The sequence below is a fragment of the Chroicocephalus ridibundus genome, chromosome 1 (genome assembly GCF_963924245.1).
Source record: "Chroicocephalus ridibundus chromosome 1, bChrRid1.1, whole genome shotgun sequence".
In the NCBI taxonomy this organism is placed as follows: Eukaryota; Metazoa; Chordata; class Aves; order Charadriiformes; family Laridae; genus Chroicocephalus; species Chroicocephalus ridibundus.
The window spans coordinates 169,029,226-169,047,803 of record NC_086284.1 but is presented as its reverse complement, the minus strand read 5'-3'; the positions used below and the strand labels follow the sequence as shown (position 1 = coordinate 169,047,803).

The following is an 18,578-nucleotide window of genomic DNA, read 5'->3' as shown; positions in this document are numbered from 1 at the left end:
GTGTCAATTTTTCCATATCAAAATAAATGCATTGCTGAAAAGCAGCAAAAGCAAGATAACTGATGTATCGGTGGTATCATTTTGTGCTGCTACAGTCTTCCATGTTTAAAAAACATAATTAAAAATCTGATGGTAGACCCAGAGCAGTTAATGTCAACACTTGGCGGGAAGAATATTCATCATACTTGCACTATAATAGGTTTGCACCATAATCCTTTAGCCTATGTTAGACCTTTAATTTGGGGGGGGGGGTAGCGGGGAGAGAAGCTAGTTTTCATTTGCTTTTCAATGCTTAAGTAACTTCCTTTTTAGTTGAAATTACCTTTCACCCCACTTCGCTATCTGTGTTAACATGACATATATCTTTCTCTTCTAGTTACATGAAATACTTTCAGTTGACCTCCTTCAGGGATACTATTAGCATCATAAAAAAAAAAAAAAACAAAACCCAAACTGAACTGCAATGCAATTAAATGTCGTCATTCTTTCATTTTTGCACTGTTTTGGAGAATCCTCTCAACTTCAGTGTTACTTCACAGAAGGTAAAGACTTTTCTACGTGAGTCCTCAAAGTAACTTACATGTAGCTCAGTTGTATTTGGAAGACAATGCATCTTCACAAAATGAATGAGCTTCTTTGACTTGAGGCATTTAACGGTGTGAGATAGCCCTGAGAGTAATATCTTTCTTTATTCCCTCTTTTCCTTCCTCCCCCAGCTCCAAATATGGTTTTAGCAGCATTCCTAAAGCTATTCGCATTATTCTAAGAGTAACACATGTAGAAATAGTGCTACTAGCTGAATAGTTGCATGTGCTTAAAGCCTTCTAAATACTGCTATACAAGTTACACTGAAGTATACTGTAGTCTTTGTATCAAAGTGCTGAAGCAATAGGAACTGGTGTTCCTTTTTTTTTTTTTTTTTAAAAAAATCTCACTTTTGTTCTATTAGTTTATCTTGGCTTCTAGACAGAGCCAGCTTAAACTTTCAGAACCAATCATGAAATAGAGCAATTTTGTGGACTGGTATTGGTATCCAAATTCCAGTTGCAAATGAGATGAGTTTTGATGTAGTAAATATTGCGTAAGTCCCTTTTAGAGCAAGGACTACAAAAAGTCTGGAAAAATGCCTGTGTAAGTTAATAGGCATGGCAATGGGGTTGGGTGGTTTTATTTGTTGTTTTGGGGGGTTTAGTTCTTGTGATTGGTGATACTGCTTAGAATGCTGGGTTGAAAACATGGCAGATCTTGATTTGCCTGTCTGAATCAAAGCTTTGTAACAGAGCTTGCGCTTTTCCCTTTAAATTGTGTGTTAATCTTTTAATGTGAACCCTGTCTCAGGAGTCTGGTATTAGCTGCAAATCGCTACAGGATATCACTTGCACTGTTGAGCCTTAATTTTATGGCACCTGTTCCATGATAAGACTGTGAGAGCTTTCCTAGTGTCTGAGACAAGAAACTCTCATGGAGGATCTTAAATTTAAATTCTGTGTGTGTTTTGAGGTCTTGATTTGTGTTTAAGTAGGAAACAGCGTGAAGGAAATTTTTCTTCACAAAGTTTACTTGCTGCTCGCTAGTGCCTTACAGAATACTTTCAGGTCTCCTAGGCTTGATCCTATGTGTGTTTTTGGTTTGTTTCTTGTGGCACAACTAATGAAAGTCTTCATAATATTGAAGTCCTCAATTCCTGCTATTTAGATTCTCAATGGTTCTGGGGTCAAAATATCTCTTAAAAAAAAAAAAGTGTTAACTAGTTTGTGCAGAGTTAAATCAGAAAAGCTGAGTACAAAAAGCATGCCTTTAAATAATAGAGCTCCAAAGGAAGGCTCTTAAGCAGAAAAAATGTGTAATTGAAAGTGAAGCTTGTAAAATTGTGTGGTATGTCTTATACCTGGTATCTTTGGCTTCCTATGATATGGCTGAAGTTGCATATTGGGCTGAAAAAGCTTTTGGAGAAAAAATTTAAAAACTTCATCTGGCTGATCAAAATAGATACGAGGTGGGTTGTGATGTATAACTTTAAATCTTGTGTTTACAAACTTAGGTGTTTCAGCATACCTTTCATTGTCTGTTAATAGAGCTTTTACTCTGTTTGATAAATCTACCTCTGTTTGTCTAAAACTTTTCTATGACTTCTGCTTTTCTTCTGCTGTAGGGAGTATACCAGGCTGCTTTGCACCAGTGCAACAGCAGTCTACGACAGACGTATACATACATGCATGTGTCCATACTACATAAGGTCTACAAGTTAATTCAACTTGTAAAATAGTCCTAAGGTGGCGTGTACTCCTATAAGTACTATGTATATATTGATATGTAAAGGAATAATTCCTCAGATCTTTTGTCCCACCTCGCTTTGAAATTCTTTGTCAGCATTGGTAATTTGCTGTTAAAAACTGTCTATGCTGCCTTCTTTATTTGTTACTTAGGAGAAAAAAAAAAAGGTAATGTTTTATGGAGGAAAAATATGTAATGTCTGGGGAGAATTTAGATTAGAAAAGATTATCAGATGAGGACGTGTATGGCAGTTACTAGTAAGAATAGGAGAGGTTTCACAGAGGATGCTACTGCTGTAGCTCAACCTACACAGTTTGGATCCTGTTGAAGGAGATGCTGCAGTGTTAAGGCTTACAGCTTGAATTGATTCTCTAGAGTCATGGTCTAGTAGTTCTGGTGTTTGATACAATGAATGAGTACAGAAAATATATGCTTAGAACACAAGCAGGTGCTATTTGTGCTGACCTGATTAACAAAAGTATGGATGGTTGTTTCACTATCTATCTCATTGTATATTTTTGAAAATAAGTAGTCACTTGGAGAACAAGCTTGTGAAAGCTTCGATTTTACTTACAGGCTTCACCAAAATGTTAGAACTGTGATAAGTTATTGTAAGACTGGAACTAGTCCAGAATTTCTTGATTGTATGCTGCTTGGGGCAGGAACGCATCGGGGAGGGAAAGCAGGTTGCCAAAGCAAGTCACAAAGCTCTCAGTTCTCCCTGCCTGCAAGCATAGGGTCCTCTGGGTGAGGTTCTTACCGAGAGGTAAACCACAACAGTAAGGATTATAGAATGAGGGGGAATGGGGAATGCAAGGGCTGGGAAGCTATGCAGGGAGAAAATTAGAAGGGCTAAAGTCCAGCTAGAACTTAATCTGGCTACTTCTGTAAAAGTCAATAAAAAATGTTTCTGTAAACGCATCAACAACAAAAGGAGGACTAAGGAGAATTTCCATCCTTTATGGGGTGCAGGGGGAAGCACATTAACAAAGCATGAGGAAAAGTCTGAGGTTCTTAATGCCTTCTTTACCTCAGTCTTCAATAGTAAGACCAGTTGTTCTCCAGGTACCCAGCCCCCTGAGCTGGATGACAGGGAGGAGGAGCAGAATGAACCCCCCATAATCCAAGAAGAAATGGTTAGCGACCTGCAACACCACTTAAACACACACAGGTCTATAGGGCCAGATGGGATCCCCCCGAGGGTACTGAGCGAGCTGGCGGAAGTGTTCACCAAGCCCCTTTCCATGATTTATCAGCAATAAATGTCCTGGCAAACTGGGGAGGTCCTAGTTAACTGGCATCCCACAGATATGATGCGCATCTACAAGAATGGCTGGAAGGAGGAGCTGGGGAACTACAGGCCTGTCAGTGTGACCTTGGTGCTGGGGAAGGTTATTGAGCAGATCATCCTGAGTGCCATCACTTGGCACATACAGGACAACTAGGCAATCAGGCCAAGTCAGCATGGGTTTGTGAAAGGCAGGTCCTGCTTGACTAACTTGGTCTCCTACAACAAGGTTACCTGCTTAGTGGACGAGGGAAAGGCTGTGGATGTTGTCTACCTGGACTTTAGTAAAGCTTTTGAGGCAGTTTCCCACAGCGTTCTCCTGGAGAAACTAGCTGCTCACGGCTTGGATGGGTGTGTGCTTCGCTGGGTAAAAAAAATGGCTGGATGGCCAGGCCCAAAGAGTTGTGGTGAATGGAGTTAAATCCAGTTGGTGGCCAGTCACAAGTGCTGTTCCCAGGGCTCAGTATAATGTCAACGATCTGGATGAGGGGATCGAGTGCGCTCTCAGTAAATTTGCAGATGACACCAAGTTGGCTGGGAGTGTTGATCTGCTTGAGGGTGGGAAGGCTCTACAGAAGGATCTGGAGAGGCTGGATTGATGGGCTGAGGCCAATGGTATGAGTTCAGCAAGGCCAAGTGCTGGGTCCTGCACTTGGGTCACAACAACCCCATGCAACACTACAGGCTTAGGGAAGGGTGGCTGAAAAGGTGCCTGGTGGAAAAGGACCTGGGGTTGTTAGTCAACAGCCAGCTGAATATGAGCTGGCAGTGTGCCCAGGTGGCCAAGGCGGCCAATACCATCCTGGCTAGTATTGGAAATAGTATGGCCAGCAGGACTAGGGGAGTGATTGTCCCCCTGTACTCAGCACTGGTGAGCCCACACCGTGAGTACTGTGTTCAGTTTTGGGCCCTTCAGTACAGGCGGGACATTGAGATTCTGGAGCGTGCCCAGAGAAGGGCAGTGAAGCTGGTGAGGGTCTAGAGAGCAAGTCTTATGAGGAGCAGCTGAGGGAACTGGGGTTGTTCAGCCTGCAGAAAAGGAGGCTGAGGGGAGACCTTATCGCTCTCTACAGCTACCTGAAAAGAGGTTGTAGAGAGGTGGGTGTGGGTCTCTTTTCCCAAGTATTATGTGATAGGACAAGAGGAAATGGCCTCAAGTTGCACCAGGGGAGGTTTAGACTGCATATTAGGAAAAATTTCTTCATCAAAAGGGTTGTAAAACATTGGAACAGGCTGCCCAGGGAAGTGGTTGAGTCACTGTTCCTGCAGGGATTTAAAAGACGTGTATTGTGGTGCTGAGGGACATGGCTTATGGCAGCTTGGCAGTGCTAAGTTAACGGGCAGACTTGATGATCTTAAAGGTCTTTTTCAACCCAAACGACTCTATGATCCTATGAATGGAGAGGGCGTGTGGTGAGTTTTAATAACAGAAGGAGAGATATAGTTAGGAAAACTGGAGTTACCAAACTGACATTTTCCTAAACTCTCCAAATTTGAAAAACTACTGATTTTAAAAGATGGATTTAATTTACAATAGCTCTTTTTATTGTGAATCTGACAGAGATGGACACAAAAAGGTAACTTTCAAGTCTTCATCTATTACTACCTTCAGTGTGTATCAGAAATCAGATTAATCTAGATGGTTCAAATTACAGGCTATTTTGTTCTTTCACATCTGGGAAAGGTTGAAGAATTTTTCGATGTAAAATGCATTCAGCAGGAACATATACATGTATTTTCACAGGGATATGTAAGACTTTGGTGTTTAATAGTACTTGTTAATAGTACAGCTGGTAGAAGTTGTCAGCTAAAACCAAAGAAACTGATTGTTCCACAGACTGTAACTCTTAAATATCAGTACTAGTTGTGCACACAAATTGCCATTAGATGTATATAAATGTATATATAGTCACATGTTCATCCTTCATAATTGGAAGGAGCGGAGGTTTTCTGTATGTTAAAAATCAGTAAAATCTGCAAGAATTGCAATCATTTATATGTAATTTCAAGCTAAGAGCCCAAGTTTCAGTGATATTTAGGTGTTATTAGCTAATTAAAAATAAGTATCAGTGTTTAGCTTTCAGATAAAAACATTGCTACCAACAATCGTTTAGATGCAAGTGAGTAGAGCGGAACAAGTACTGGCAAAATGAACAATTCTGACCTGTCCTCACTGCTGCCAGTGGCAGTGAACTGAACAGCGCTTCAGGCTCTCAGCTGGTTGCTAAACAAAAGTATTTAAAGAATGTGTTTCAGTTGACCTTTTCCCATTTGGTAGCTGGAGTCTACTTTACTCAAGAGGGACTTGGCCAAGCTAGACTTCTGTGGCAGTGCCATTAGGCATGTGTCATTTTTGCCTGTGCATGACAGTCTGCCTAGATCAGCTTTGTTGTGAAATACAGCCAGTAGAGCCAAGTCCTAAGGTTGGTGTTGCAGGTCACCCTCCAGGGAAGTTTGACAGGAGCTGCTGAGCTGACAGAATGAAAGGGTGTTTCTTCAATGGGGCAGTGCCAGGGGTGCTAGCGGTTGCATTATGGCTCCATGCCCAGAAGTAATAGTTGGGACATCCAATGCATGCTTCCTGCTTTGCTGTCTTCTGTGCTTACGTCGTTAACAGAGCACTATAATGTAAGGGATGTGGTCAAGATGGTGAAGGCTTGGAGTTCTTACCTCGTCGGTAACTGGAGAGCTGAACTGTGCTGCGTCAGTTTTGTACTATGTAAACCTGGTCAGGTAACATTCTACTTTAACAAAGTGGTAACTAGCAATTCTGTAAGTGGCTGCAGCTGGTGCAGCATAGGCCATGTCACAGTGCCTTGCAAGCCTGTCCTCCAGAGGTGAAACGCAGTGGCAGCTGCCAGCACGTTTGGTGGCTTGTCCCCTGACCGCACGTGGTCTTGCACCGCCCTGCGGTGGGAGCCTGCTGAGAGGGGCGAACCTTTTGTTAAGAGAGCTGCATCTTGCAGCTTTAGCAGAGTGTGGTTAGAAAGTATTGCTAGATGATAGTGAACAGAACTGGAGTTCAGGGCAATACCGAGGACTTCTTTAAGCTAATCTTAAAAACTGGCTGCCATTCAAAGTGCAACCGCTGTAGAGCGTGAACCCAGGCCCGAAGCTAGCTGCTGCGGGGGTGATCCGGTGGTGGTTGAGAGCGTCTCGTCTAACACGCCCCGGGCTCTCACACGGCTGCCCGAAGGGAGGCCCTCAGGCGCTGGGCAGCGTCTGCCGCTGCGCCCCTGAGGAACCCCCAAGAAGCGCCCCGCCGCCGGCGGGCCCTCAGCCAGAAGCCACAGCCTTTCTCGGGCCTGTCGCAGCTGCGGCGCCGGCCTGAAGCAGCCGAGGGCCAGGCCGTGAGCCCATGGGCAGCCCTGGGGGGCAGACAGACCCCTCCGGGGCTCTGCCGGCCGGCTCCGGAGACGGGCTGTGACGGCTGCCTCCCCCGGCCAAGGGCGTAGGCCTCGGTTGCGCGTGCGCGGCAAGTGCCGGTTCGCCGAGCGCCTCCGCCAATCGCCCGGCGGCTTCTTGGGCTGCGGCCCCGCCCCGTGCGTCGGCGAAGGACAAAGTGACGGCGCCGGGCGCGCGGTCAGCCTCTGCGCCCAGCCGCCGCCCGAGCAGCGGGTTCGCGCGCTGCCGCCATCTTAGGAGGTGAGTCGGGGCGGCGCGGCGGAGGACGCCCGGTGGGGCCCCGCTGCTCGCCCCGGGGGCGACTGACCGCCTTGGCGGGTGCAGGGCAGTTCGGCCCGGCCCGGCTCCGCGGCGGGATTCCCTCATCCCACCCCGCTCTGCTTTTCTCGCCCGCCTCAGGTCGCCATGTTCTCGTCCATCGCGCCGCTCGCCCGGCTCAACCCCTTCTACGCGCCGCACTTCCAGCTGGTGCAGGACGGGGCGAGGAAGCGCGCGGGGCCAGCGGAGGCGCCCACCACGCGGCGGAGCTTGGCGGCCGCATCCGCCGCTGAAGGTGAGAGGGGTCGCGGCGGAGGCGAGGCCTGCGGGCGGCCGTCTCCGTCCTACCGCGGGCCTGCGCCCCTCGGGGCGGCGGAAGGGAGGGTTAGCGCCTGGCGGGGCTCGGCCGGGCCGGGGAGGAGACGGCGCTGGGCCTACGCGCCCGCTTGGAGGACGAGGAAGGGCACGGGCGGGGGAGGCGCTGGCAGCCGCTTCCGCTCCCCGCGCGGTGGGAGCTGAGTGGCAGCGAGGATCCGGTGTTACCGGCAAAGGACACGGGAATGTTCTGGCTCAGGGTGATTGCAGAAATCCCCGACGGAGCCTGCCTTGTGGATAAAAGGGCTTTTTCTGGCTCTTCTGGGCCTGCAGGCTCGGGGACTGAGGCTTCAGGCCTCTGCTTCTTTTTTTCCTTGGAGAAGAGCAGCATGTGAATCTGGATGGATTGAAAGACCATCTCCCATCCTTTTTTTCTTTTATTCGTATTCCCCCCCACACACACGTTTATTCACAGCTGGACATCTGAATATCTGGACACATTAGAGGTGCCTGCAGCTGTTCTGGGTTGGTTTTTTTTTTTTTCCCTCCTTTGTAGTTGTGAGACATACACTAGATAGCTATGCTGTCTAACATATAGTGATGTATTTCAGATTTAAGTGTAAGAGATTTTCTGTGACTTTAAAAGGTCAGACCTTGATGATAGTCCTAGCAGTGGAGGTAGATGTTAAAATTCTAATTCTTCTAAGCTGTTAGTAATTTAAAAGCATCTCTCTGCCTTTATATAATAAAAAAATGAAGAAAGAAGCGCAGTCAGCAAGATACCTCTTCGGAAGTATTATTGTTACCGAAGTATGTTCATGCTCTTGCATTAACATTCATGTAATACGTGAAAGAGAGACAGAAATGGGTGTTGAATTTTATTAAGTTGTCAAGAAAGTACTTCTGGCTTTCAGTGTAGTAATCTTGTTGCTAGCTAACTAAAGCCCTAAATAGCTTTTCAGTACGCTAAATATATTCAGTATGTGCCCTTATTTCTTGAAAGCATTATGCTTGATCTTCATCCTGTTTGTAGGCAGATGCAGCCAAAGGTGACCACTTTCTTAGTCTTTGTAGTCTTTTCTGCTGTGTTCATTATTTCATATACCAGTTTATGCTCTGGCCTTTGTATTGGGAGAGTAACACGTCGCAGAAGATACGTGAGCTTACACAAGGTCACACAAAGTCAGTACAAACCACAAGACCTTGTGAGTTCAGCTTAGGGCATCAGCCATAACACAGCTTAGAGACAGAATGTTTTATCATCAGCTCTTGGAATTTGTCCTTGTTAACATGTCAGATTAGAAGCAAATAAATTAAGTAGTTATGATGTAGCTGTCTTAACAGAGTAGACATGTTTTTGTGCTATATATTTGAGTAGCTTCAGGGTGTTTGTCTTAAGTCACTGTCTTAGGTGTGTTAGAATAACTTCGTTGCCCTCTACTAAGTGTTTAGGCAGTTCTCTTTTCAGGTAACATTTTTCAGGAAATTTGACTCTACTTGAAATACGAAGTCTGGGATCTACTATGGCTTTTTTCCTAATACTGCTGTACCATTACAAATTTAGGTACCTGTAAAGAGTTCAAGCCTAGTTGATACTGGCTTGGCTTTTCTTAATTAGTGTTTTTGAACACCTAGCTGACAGGTCAGTCTGAATACCATTGTGATAGAGCAGATACAGGAAACTCCATTTTTCTGTGGCTTCTACAAATGTTTGCCTCTGTCAGTTGAGGAGTATGACTTCTAACAGAAATTGTGGTGAAAAAGTGTGAACAAACACTTCAGGTATCTGGACAGCATGGTAACTGCTGCAGTGCTGTTGTGCTGCAGACCAAAGATACAGCTAGGAAGAGCTGTCCCATAATACAGACCCAGAGTCTGTTCTTTCATTACCCCTGCATAGAAAGCCTAGTTTGTGTTTGTTTAACCAGTCATTCTGTCAAGTTGTGAACAGAGTATTACTTCTGTCTGCAGATCTGCTAGTGTAACCAAGGTATTTTAGAGGTACGTGTAAGTCCTGAACAAGCATATTTACAGTCTTGAGCAGTATCTCAAAGAAATTCTCATAAGTTATGTATTGTTCTGACTGTTAACTGATTCCTCACTTTAAGTGTAGGCTTAATTGGAATTTGTGAAAATAACTTGCACTTTTAAGACTGGATGGTTTTATGCACAGTACTGTATGTAACAGTGCAAATGAAATATCTCTTAATTAAATGTGATCTGAAAGATTCTTTAATGAACCTTGTTTATGAGCATTGAATGTGGTGATTAATTTAATAAAATTCTGCAGCTTCATTAAACAGAAGCTGTATAAATCTGAGATTCTGTATTTGAAAGGAAATTTTAAAAATATCTATATAAAGAGTCTTAAAAATATATTAAAATATATCTATATAAAGAAAAGTCCAGCACTGATTTCATAGATCTGTATGGTCTCAACTTAAACACAGAAGTTGCACTGTGACAGAATATTTAACCAAAGAAGCTTTGTCTCTGGAATACTAGAGAAACACTCTTGCTTAATTCCTGGATGTAAGAGAATGTTGGATATTGCAACTTTAAATCATAATTTCTACTAGCAGCTTCTGGGATTAATTTCTATGGTTTAAATGTTCTGTGAGCTAAAACTTGACTTTCCTCCATTGTTTTTTTTTAAAGGAACAAACTCAATTTGGAAGGCCTAGAATCAAATCTTGTCAGTCCAAAAGGTGGTAATTTAAAGCAAGGGAATTATTTTTGAGTAAAACACTACAGTTGAATAATATACCACGGAAGATTATTTCAGTTTAATACTGTTGAGAAGGTAGCACTCAGCCAATTTTGTTTTCTTTTCTGATTTTTGTTATCATTTATAATTGATCATATATATGTAATTTTTTTTCCCCAATTAACTAGAATACAGCTGTGCATATGGCTCAGGCAGATTCTTTATGCTTTGTGGCCTTGGTGGGATTATTAGCTGTGGAACAACACATACAGCACTGGTTCCTCTAGACCTGGTTAAATGCAGAATACAGGTTTGTTCTGCATGTTGGTATGTGGTGACATTGACAAAGCATGTTTAATGTGTTATAATTAATCTACTAATAAATTGGAGGTATAAACTATCCCCTGGACATCATTGTCCAACAGTGCATGGAGTTTATGTAAAAGCATGGTGTGTCTTTATTTTTTTGCTGCAGAATACAGTTGTGAATATGGCTCGCTCAAGTTTTATGCTCTCTGTGGCGTTGGTGGGGTCCTAAGTTGTGGCCTGACACACACTGCCGTTGTACCACTGGATTTAGTGAAATGTCGTATGCAGGTTTGTATTAACTTAAACATTTCCTAAACTTTTTCTCTATGTAGGCAGCATATTAAGAGTTTACAGTAGGGACACAGTCTTCTGGATGACAGGAAGTGAGCAAACTTGAATGCTACTCTTATCAAGTCTACTGCTATGAGACTAACAAAATGCCACTTTCAAGAGAAGCGGAGGCATTTAGGATAATCTGGATTAATTGTTTTTGACTACATTTAAGGCCCAATTAACTGACTGTATTTGCTAAAAGGCAACCACCACAATGTTAGTCTTTGCTGTGTGGTAGGTTATCCAGCACTATTCGTGTGCTTTTGGGTGAAGGAAATAGTATCTTTGGTGTTTTGAAGATCTGTGGTTTTTAGCCTGGAGTGACATGCATGTATAATTTGATCCATTAACATTGTGGATATCAATGCATGGCTTATGGTTTGGATACTTTCTAATGATGCCACTTTGAATTGAGTGGGTAAAGCTTGATATGGTATTGGTAAGGCTTTTGGCTAGTTTCCTTGAAGTGATACTTGATTGAACTGAGAGGAGATTTGTCACATTGCACTTAATTTGTGATACCAGCTTCCGTATTAAAATCACCTAGTGAACAGCCGTGGATAAAAACATGCTAATGGATTTATTCAAGCAAATCTGTGCCTCAAGAATGAAGCAAATTAAAGCACACTTCTGAATTTCTGGAAATAAAGCAGTTAACAACTTCCCTGTTAGGGATGATAGTTAGCTGATGCTGGTTATAAAAGTGGTGATTTTGTAATGACAGAACTTCTGAAATTAGGAGGGAACTACTAACTAGTGAGACCTAGTAGTCACACTAGGAGTACTGGATGTGATATTCTTTAAAATTGTTTTCTTACGGAAGGCATTTATTTAGCATTCTTTACGTGAGAGGCTTTTTTGCATACTTGAGAACACCTGAAATTCTGGTCTCAAACTAGTAATTCTTAAACACATCAGACAAACAGAGGGTGCATTGAATGAGGGCAGCGTGGTGCTTTCTACAAAACTTGCATTGAGACGAGGCTAACTGTGTAGGAATTTCCTATCTCTACTACTAAGGAATAGCTGTAGCTGAGTTTGTGTTTTATTTCTGTAAATGTAGCTTTTAGTGCACGTTTCTCTTGTTATGGACTTCAAAATCCAAGATCGGTAGCTTGACTACTCATGCCTAAGGATAAGTTTCATGGGAAGGAGGAGATTGGTAATAGGTAAAGAAGATGCAGCATCTCAAATAGTTCTTGATCTGATTGCAAATTGGGTTAATGGGCCGAAAGCACGAGCGCCATACAATGCTGCATATATAATGCTGCATGTAGAACTGGGAGTAAGGCCTCATAACTTCCCAGGCTTCAACTGCTTGGTAGGTATGTTCAGCTTGGGCTACCAGTACTTGGTTTCCTACATGATGAGGGTGGTGATACTTCCCCTTCCTTCTCCAGCACTTAGAGGAAGGTGCAAGAGCAGAGTTCCCTGTGGATTCCAGGTGTGACCTTGTAAAACCTGTCAGCATTTGTCCCTTTACAGATCCAGTACAGAGCATGTTACTTCCTAGGTTCTCCAGGAAGAAACCTCTAAGAGGTCACTTTTTATGTAGATGATAATTAAGAATGGTTCTGACATGAACATAGTCTCATTTTACAGTCCCTGATTAAATATCCAATTTTCTGAAATTCTGAATCTTTTAAAATTGGTATGTTTAGGTGAACTAGTTCTGAAGTAGGTTGTTGCAGACTGCAAGACAAAATACCAGTCACTGCAGATCCCATAGCTCTTCCTGAAATCTTTGGTTGACTTATAATTTGGTATCTTTCTTCTTATTTCTCTGAGGAAATGTTGGGTGATGTCAAATATGAAAAGTAACGTGTAATGTGACTTGAAATTTGTGAGAATGACCTGATTAAGAATTTGTTAAATGGTTTCCTTTCACATGAAAAAAAATACTCAAATTGGTCTTTTTTAAGTTCTGATAAGTTACTTACAAAATCTCACTCAATCTTTTGTGTGCAGAAAATATTTTATATGTAGCCTTTACTGTGAATTCAAAGTACAGGTGTAGAAGTTCTTGAGTACTCTTTGATCTGCTTATCTGCTTTGTTCCATCTTCTGACTATGTGGAGGGATCAAACTAACAGTGGACAAATAACCTTTTCTGATAAAGAATCAGGTGAATCGTCAGGCTTGGTTTGTGGCAAGTGTACCTAGGTGTGACATAGAGAGGATGAGATTGCTCACAGAAGCTATCAAATTTATAAAGAATCTGATCTAAACATAATTATACCAGTATACTACTGTCAGTGTTAGAATAGTGATTTTAGTAGACCTTTTTGATACAGAAAGTCATATTGTTAGTTTGGAGAATAAAGGTCAAGCAAAATTCAGACAGTTTTGTGGCTCCTGAGTATTGAGGAGCATACTGGCAGTTAAAATAAGTTAGGGTTTGAGCCTAGCAAGTAAGCATTACAGTTACATTAGTGTAACTTTGTGTTGAGTACATCGTCTGTCCAGGGAACCTTAGGAAGCCAGCTGTAGGAGGAATTTAAGAATTTTATGTTTTGGATGGGGGTGTGAGAAAGCAAATAGCAGGCTGTATCAAGCAATTAACTGCCTATTCTGTTTAGGTTGATCCACAAAAATATAAGAGCATCTTCAATGGATTTTCAGTGACAGTCAAAGAAGATGGTGTTCGTGGCTTGGCTAAGGGATGGGCTCCCACCTTTATTGGATACTCCATGCAGGGGCTTTGTAAATTTGGTTTCTATGAAGTTTTCAAAATCCTATATGGCAACATGCTGGGAGAGGTAAGCCTTAAGTAGTTTACATGAGGCTATATATCTGCAACATAATAGTATTAGTAATGAAGAGTAATCATAAAAGCACGATTCATTAATAAAAATGTGTGTTTAAATTCACTTCAGGAAAATGCATATTTGTGGCGTACTTCGCTATATTTAGCCGCATCTGCCAGTGCGGAGTTTTTTGCTGACATTGCTCTGGCTCCAATGGAAGCTGCTAAAGTTCGTATTCAGACACAGCCTGGATATGCTAACACTCTGAGGGAGGCTGTACCTAAAATGTTTGGAGAAGAAGGCATCTGGGCGTAAGTATCTTCTTGACTTTAATTTTTCTTTTTATTCAGGTTCTTAATGTTGAGTATTTTTTTCCTAATGAAAGACTTGCTAAAACTGTTGCGCCTTTAGCTTATAATATTTTTTGATCTTTGTATTTCAAGATAACAGCTTAACGTACTTCAGGGAATCAGTGCTGAACTGGCTGTTAGTTCCACATGCTCCTTAGATCCATCTTTGTGAGTATCTTTGTGCTGAGTTCTGCTGGATAACTTCAGTTTCTAGCAGTTCCAGTCAGAGATATTCAGCAACTTTTTGGTTGTACAGTCAAAGATGCTTGAGTCATTGGCATGTAAGAGTATTGTAACTGCATGTTAGCTTTCTGTTCTGATAGAAGTGGCTGTAAATATACAAGTCATTTATCGCTATCGGGACTTGGCTGGTATGCAGACATAAGCCTTACTGCACTTGTAGTATGAGTACTGCGTTACTGCAGTGCCTTGTAATCTGAAAAGTGACTACAAAAACAGCTGTGCAGTGTTAAGGCATCAGGTAACTTCTCATTTGTGTTGCTGTTATAAGTTAGTACTCAGGAACTAATAAAACTTAAATTTCTGTTCTGTAGGTATTGAGACACTTAAGCCTTACTGTGTCAGTATTTACAAATTGTATTTCCGATAGCAACAATAAGCTAACTCATTTTCTTGAAGTTAAAAAAACAGTACCTTAAATACCTCTTCTCCGGTTAAGTTTCTATAAAGGTGTTGCTCCTTTGTGGATGAGACAGATTCCATACACAATGATGAAATTTGCCTGCTTTGAACGTACTGTTGAAGCTCTCTACAAGTACGTCGTTCCCAAGCCACGAAGTGAATGTACAAAAGGAGAACAGCTGGTGGTCACATTTGTTGCAGGCTATATTGGTAAGGAATCTTTAAGTCCTACATTTCATTAATGGACTACCACAACTCTAGGAGCCTTTTCAGAATATTGAATAGATATAAGTAGAATGTGAGAATGTACTTGTAACTAAAATGTGCAGGGGAAAAAACTGTATTTAATCTGTAAGCGGAAAAATTGAGTCTGTAATAGGACAATACTCTTAATTGTTCCTGTGTGTTACCAATGTTAATGTCCAAGTTTAGAAACTACAGCTGATTTAAGTGAAAACGCTTGCATCTTTGCTAGGCTGGGGAAGGTTGAGGGAAGGGGGATTTTCAATATCCAGAGATTCAGAATGAGTTATGTTTTAGCAGAAGAGGTGCTGCAAGAGCAGAACTGAGGTGTTTTCTAATATTCATGTCACGAGTATGTACCTGGTCTCCTTTTAGGATACCGGGAGGCTTGACTTAACTACTGTGCGATTCATTAGCATTTTATTAGGAGGTGTGGTTGCAGCTGGTTGTACTTAGTGTGCACAGTAATGGTACAGCTAAACCACCACAGAACTAATTTCAAATTGTTCTTTCAGCTGGTGTGTTCTGTGCAATTGTTTCCCATCCTGCTGATTCCGTGGTGTCTGTGTTGAACAAAGAAAAGGGCAGTTCTGCTTCACAAGTTCTTATGAGGCTTGGATTCAAAGGTACATCCTTACTTTCACGTATTTTGGATCAAGCGTTTGTGGTGTTATGGGGAAGATTTCTTTTTTTCCTCGCTTCTTCCTCTACTCATGCTTTATGTTTTGCTCTACAGGTGTATGGAAAGGTCTGTTTGCTCGTATCATTATGATTGGTACGCTGACTGCACTACAGTGGTTCATCTACGATTCTGTGAAGGTCTATTTCAGACTTCCTCGTCCACCTCCACCTGAAATGCCAGAATCTCTGAAGAAGAAGCTCGGTCTAACTGAATAGACAGCTCATGGACTGACTATGCTGGCTGTCCCAGTGAGGAGTTTCATGAAACTTTTATATATTTGACTATGTAGAAAACAAACTCTATATTATGTCATTATTGGCTGTGCCCTCATCCCACGTGAGGGTTTAAATTCTGCCGCTGTCATTGCCTGAAATAAATGAGAAACAGAGTGCTTAGTGTCTGTTTACTACTGCGTATGTAAGCTTCATTTCATAGCAGCGAATACCTCAAATACTTCCTCCCCCCCAAAAAAATTTAAAAAAAAATTAACCTATTCTACACTTCATGAATGAGAGAATTGTAAAACGATTGTAACAAAAATAGTCTTTCATTGTTTCCAGAGAAGTGCCAAGAACCTGTCCTTGCAGAACTGCAGAAACTTAACTGCAATTCAGTGCACTTTGAGTTCACTGTTTTATTTGCCTATAATAAGCTGTTACTGTAGAATAGCTGAACTCCTGAATGGCTGAGACGAGACTGCAGCCTGATAGGGCGTCCTGGTCATACTATCAGTGTTCTCCATAGAGATAAAAGGAACCTTACGCTTAATAGAGCCGTTTCTGCTTTGGGGTGGTCATCCCAACATAACTAAGTTAATGCTTCCTTGACTAACTTCTGCTTTGACTAATTTCTGGCTTTGAACTGCACCAAAGATCTCAGTCCTTTTGGTTGTACTGTGGAATTAAACAGTAGCTGCTACCTTAACAAAAGAAAAGTTGGTGTTAATAAAGATTCTTGAAGATATCTGACCACTAAAAGCTTACTATAGCTTTACAGTAAAATAAAAATGGCTTGCCTCTTACTGTGGTTTGACAGACTTGCCAGTTTTTCCCTACGCTTGGTACTCCTGTAGTTTGGGGTTGTTTTTTTTTCCTCAATTAGTTGAATTGTAATGCTGAGTTCTGGTTGAACTGTGCACTTCTGCAGTGCAAGAAGCCATACCAGTTTTTTTTGAACCTTACTTGATGTGAAGAAATCTAGGCTCCTAGGCATGTAAGAGGAGACATTCATGGCAATCTTTTGTTAAGGCAATGAATTTGTTTTTTCCAGTCTTTTCCAGAAAGATGAGCATGCTGCCTTCTGTGTTTTGCCTGTTCAAGAACCCGCAGTTGATAATCACGTTCAGAAAAGTCCAGAAAATGCCTAATAGGGTAAAAGGGTTCACTGTATCCAGTGCTACTTTGCTCACTTAGTAGAGCTGGAGCTTAAGTGTCTTTTGTGCAAAGCTGTTTGGATATGCTGCCTTTCAGCACTGGAGCTGATGATATTGAGCTTAGCTTGGCATTTGCGTATGTTGTGCTGCTCCTTCCTCTATTTGCCTCCCTCAGAGTCAAAAGGACAGTTAAAGCAGGTACCAGTGGAGTGGCATAAATGTACCGACCGCTGCATCTTACTGGAGTCTGGTGTTCCTGCTACCATTTTACATAGTGTTGGGCTTCCCACCCCCTGAGAAAACCTTCTGACTTCCAAGGTTTTGGATGGTTATGCTAAACAAGCAAGCTGAGCCTTATTTTGAATGGTTGCCTTTCAAAATGTGGAGTAAAATCTAAATCTGCTCTATTTCCCTGTCACCGTGACACTAAACACACTCCTAGAGTGGTTGGTATCAACTGCGTTATACAGTGAAGTCAAATTCCCTGAGTCTCAATAAAATATTTATACAAGTACTTTGGTGTTGAATTAAATATATTTAATGATATAAGTATGTACATCTCGTCCCACTGTGAATGGGAAGCTTTGAAATCATTTAACGAATCATTAAATGCTCCTAAGAGCTTCCTTGGAGAAGGGAGTTAACTATGATTTGATCTTGTATCAAAACTATTGATGTTAAATCAGCTTTTGAAGTTAACTTTTGTACACGGTTCAACTTGTTAAAACAACACTATCACTTTTGTGTACTGTGTATCGTTTCTTTAAAGGCATGCTTTAACTTTTCTTTGATTGCTGGAAAACATCTCAAGCTCCTTCTAGTCCTGAGCACTTTTGTCAACTTTTAAGGCTGGCACAAGAGTGAGACAAACTTGGCTCGTGCAGTGAGATAGTCCGATTGTCAAGTAATCTGATGAGAAAGCCAAATTTCTCAAGACTTGTCATTCTATGTGCAGAGCAAAACCACGCATTTTATCTTTGCAATGGGGTCACTTTGTGCATTTGTTTTAAATACGTGCAGTAATAAGAGCATCTTAAATACATTTTCTTATTGATCAAGGGTAGACCTGAAATTATATCTTTTTTAAAGATGCTCAGATAAGTTTATCAAGGTAAATCTGAGATAAGACTACACGGGGCTGCTGGCTGTTCCCCTTTTCATCTGTAACGGAGAAAGGGAAAATATACTCGGTGCTGCTTTGGTGTTGAGTTTCAGTGGAAATCCCAAGAGGGAGAGAGTTGCCTTGCAGCTGCTGGCTCTGTTGTTATTCAGCCGTGGGCTTGTTCAGACGCTTGAGGTGAAGGGGTTTAACATATGTAAAATGCTAATTGCTTCAAGGGTCACCTACTGATGTTTCAAAGAAGCTTCCGTGGGAAAACTGTAGTATTACAATGCATTTAAAAGGTCAGCTTTGCCACTGATAACTGCGTTATAGCATAACGCGTGGTACGTTTTCGGAAAAGTGGAGAAGATGGGGCAGGGGAGCAGTGGTGCTTTTGTTGGGTTTGTGCTTTTGTTGCAGGGAAGGTCCTGCGTGGCAAAGGAGCGCTCCCTTTTGAACCAAGTACAACTGGAGTAACTCCAGACTGGTCACTAAACCCCAAAGTGCTTTGTAAAACATGGATTATGTATATGCTGCTTGTGTATATTGTT

The 18,578-nt window shown here is 42.0% G+C and overlaps 1 protein-coding gene and 1 non-coding gene across 3 annotated transcripts; both read left to right on the top strand.

The window, feature by feature from the left end:
• Positions 1 to 7,055: 7,055 nt before the first annotated feature.
• SLC25A3 (solute carrier family 25 member 3) lies at positions 7,056 to 15,944 on the top strand. 2 transcript variants are annotated; one of them, XM_063322744.1, is made up of 8 exons: positions 7,056 to 7,207; positions 7,367 to 7,520; positions 10,723 to 10,844; positions 13,469 to 13,648; positions 13,766 to 13,947; positions 14,666 to 14,838; positions 15,387 to 15,497; positions 15,608 to 15,944. In XM_063322744.1, exons 2-8 carry the CDS (start codon positions 7,373 to 7,375, stop codon positions 15,766 to 15,768), a joined length of 1,077 nt encoding a protein of 358 aa, XP_063178814.1. In that variant the 5' UTR covers positions 7,056 to 7,207; positions 7,367 to 7,372; the 3' UTR covers positions 15,769 to 15,944. The 2 variants fall into 2 exon arrangements, with proteins under 2 accessions (XP_063178814.1, XP_063178813.1); XM_063322743.1 differs by lacking the exon at positions 10,723 to 10,844 and adding an exon at positions 10,436 to 10,557.
• Positions 14,131 to 14,370, top strand: LOC134510503 (small nucleolar RNA SNORA53). The gene has a single exon (XR_010069641.1). It is a non-coding gene; the product is annotated as a small nucleolar RNA SNORA53 (small nucleolar RNA).
• Positions 15,945 to 18,578: the final 2,634 nt, after the last annotated feature.

Coding starts and splice junctions, on each gene's coding strand:
- SLC25A3 (XM_063322744.1), top strand. CDS start 7,373: ATGTTCTCGTCCATCGCGCCGCTCGCCCGGCTCAACCCCTTCTACGCG. Junction 10,845..13,468: donor TAGTGAAATGTCGTATGCAG/GTTTGTATTAAC, acceptor TATTCTGTTTAG/GTTGATCCACAAAAATATAA. Junction 15,498..15,607: donor TATGAGGCTTGGATTCAAAG/GTACATCCTTAC, acceptor TTTGCTCTACAG/GTGTATGGAAAGGTCTGTTT.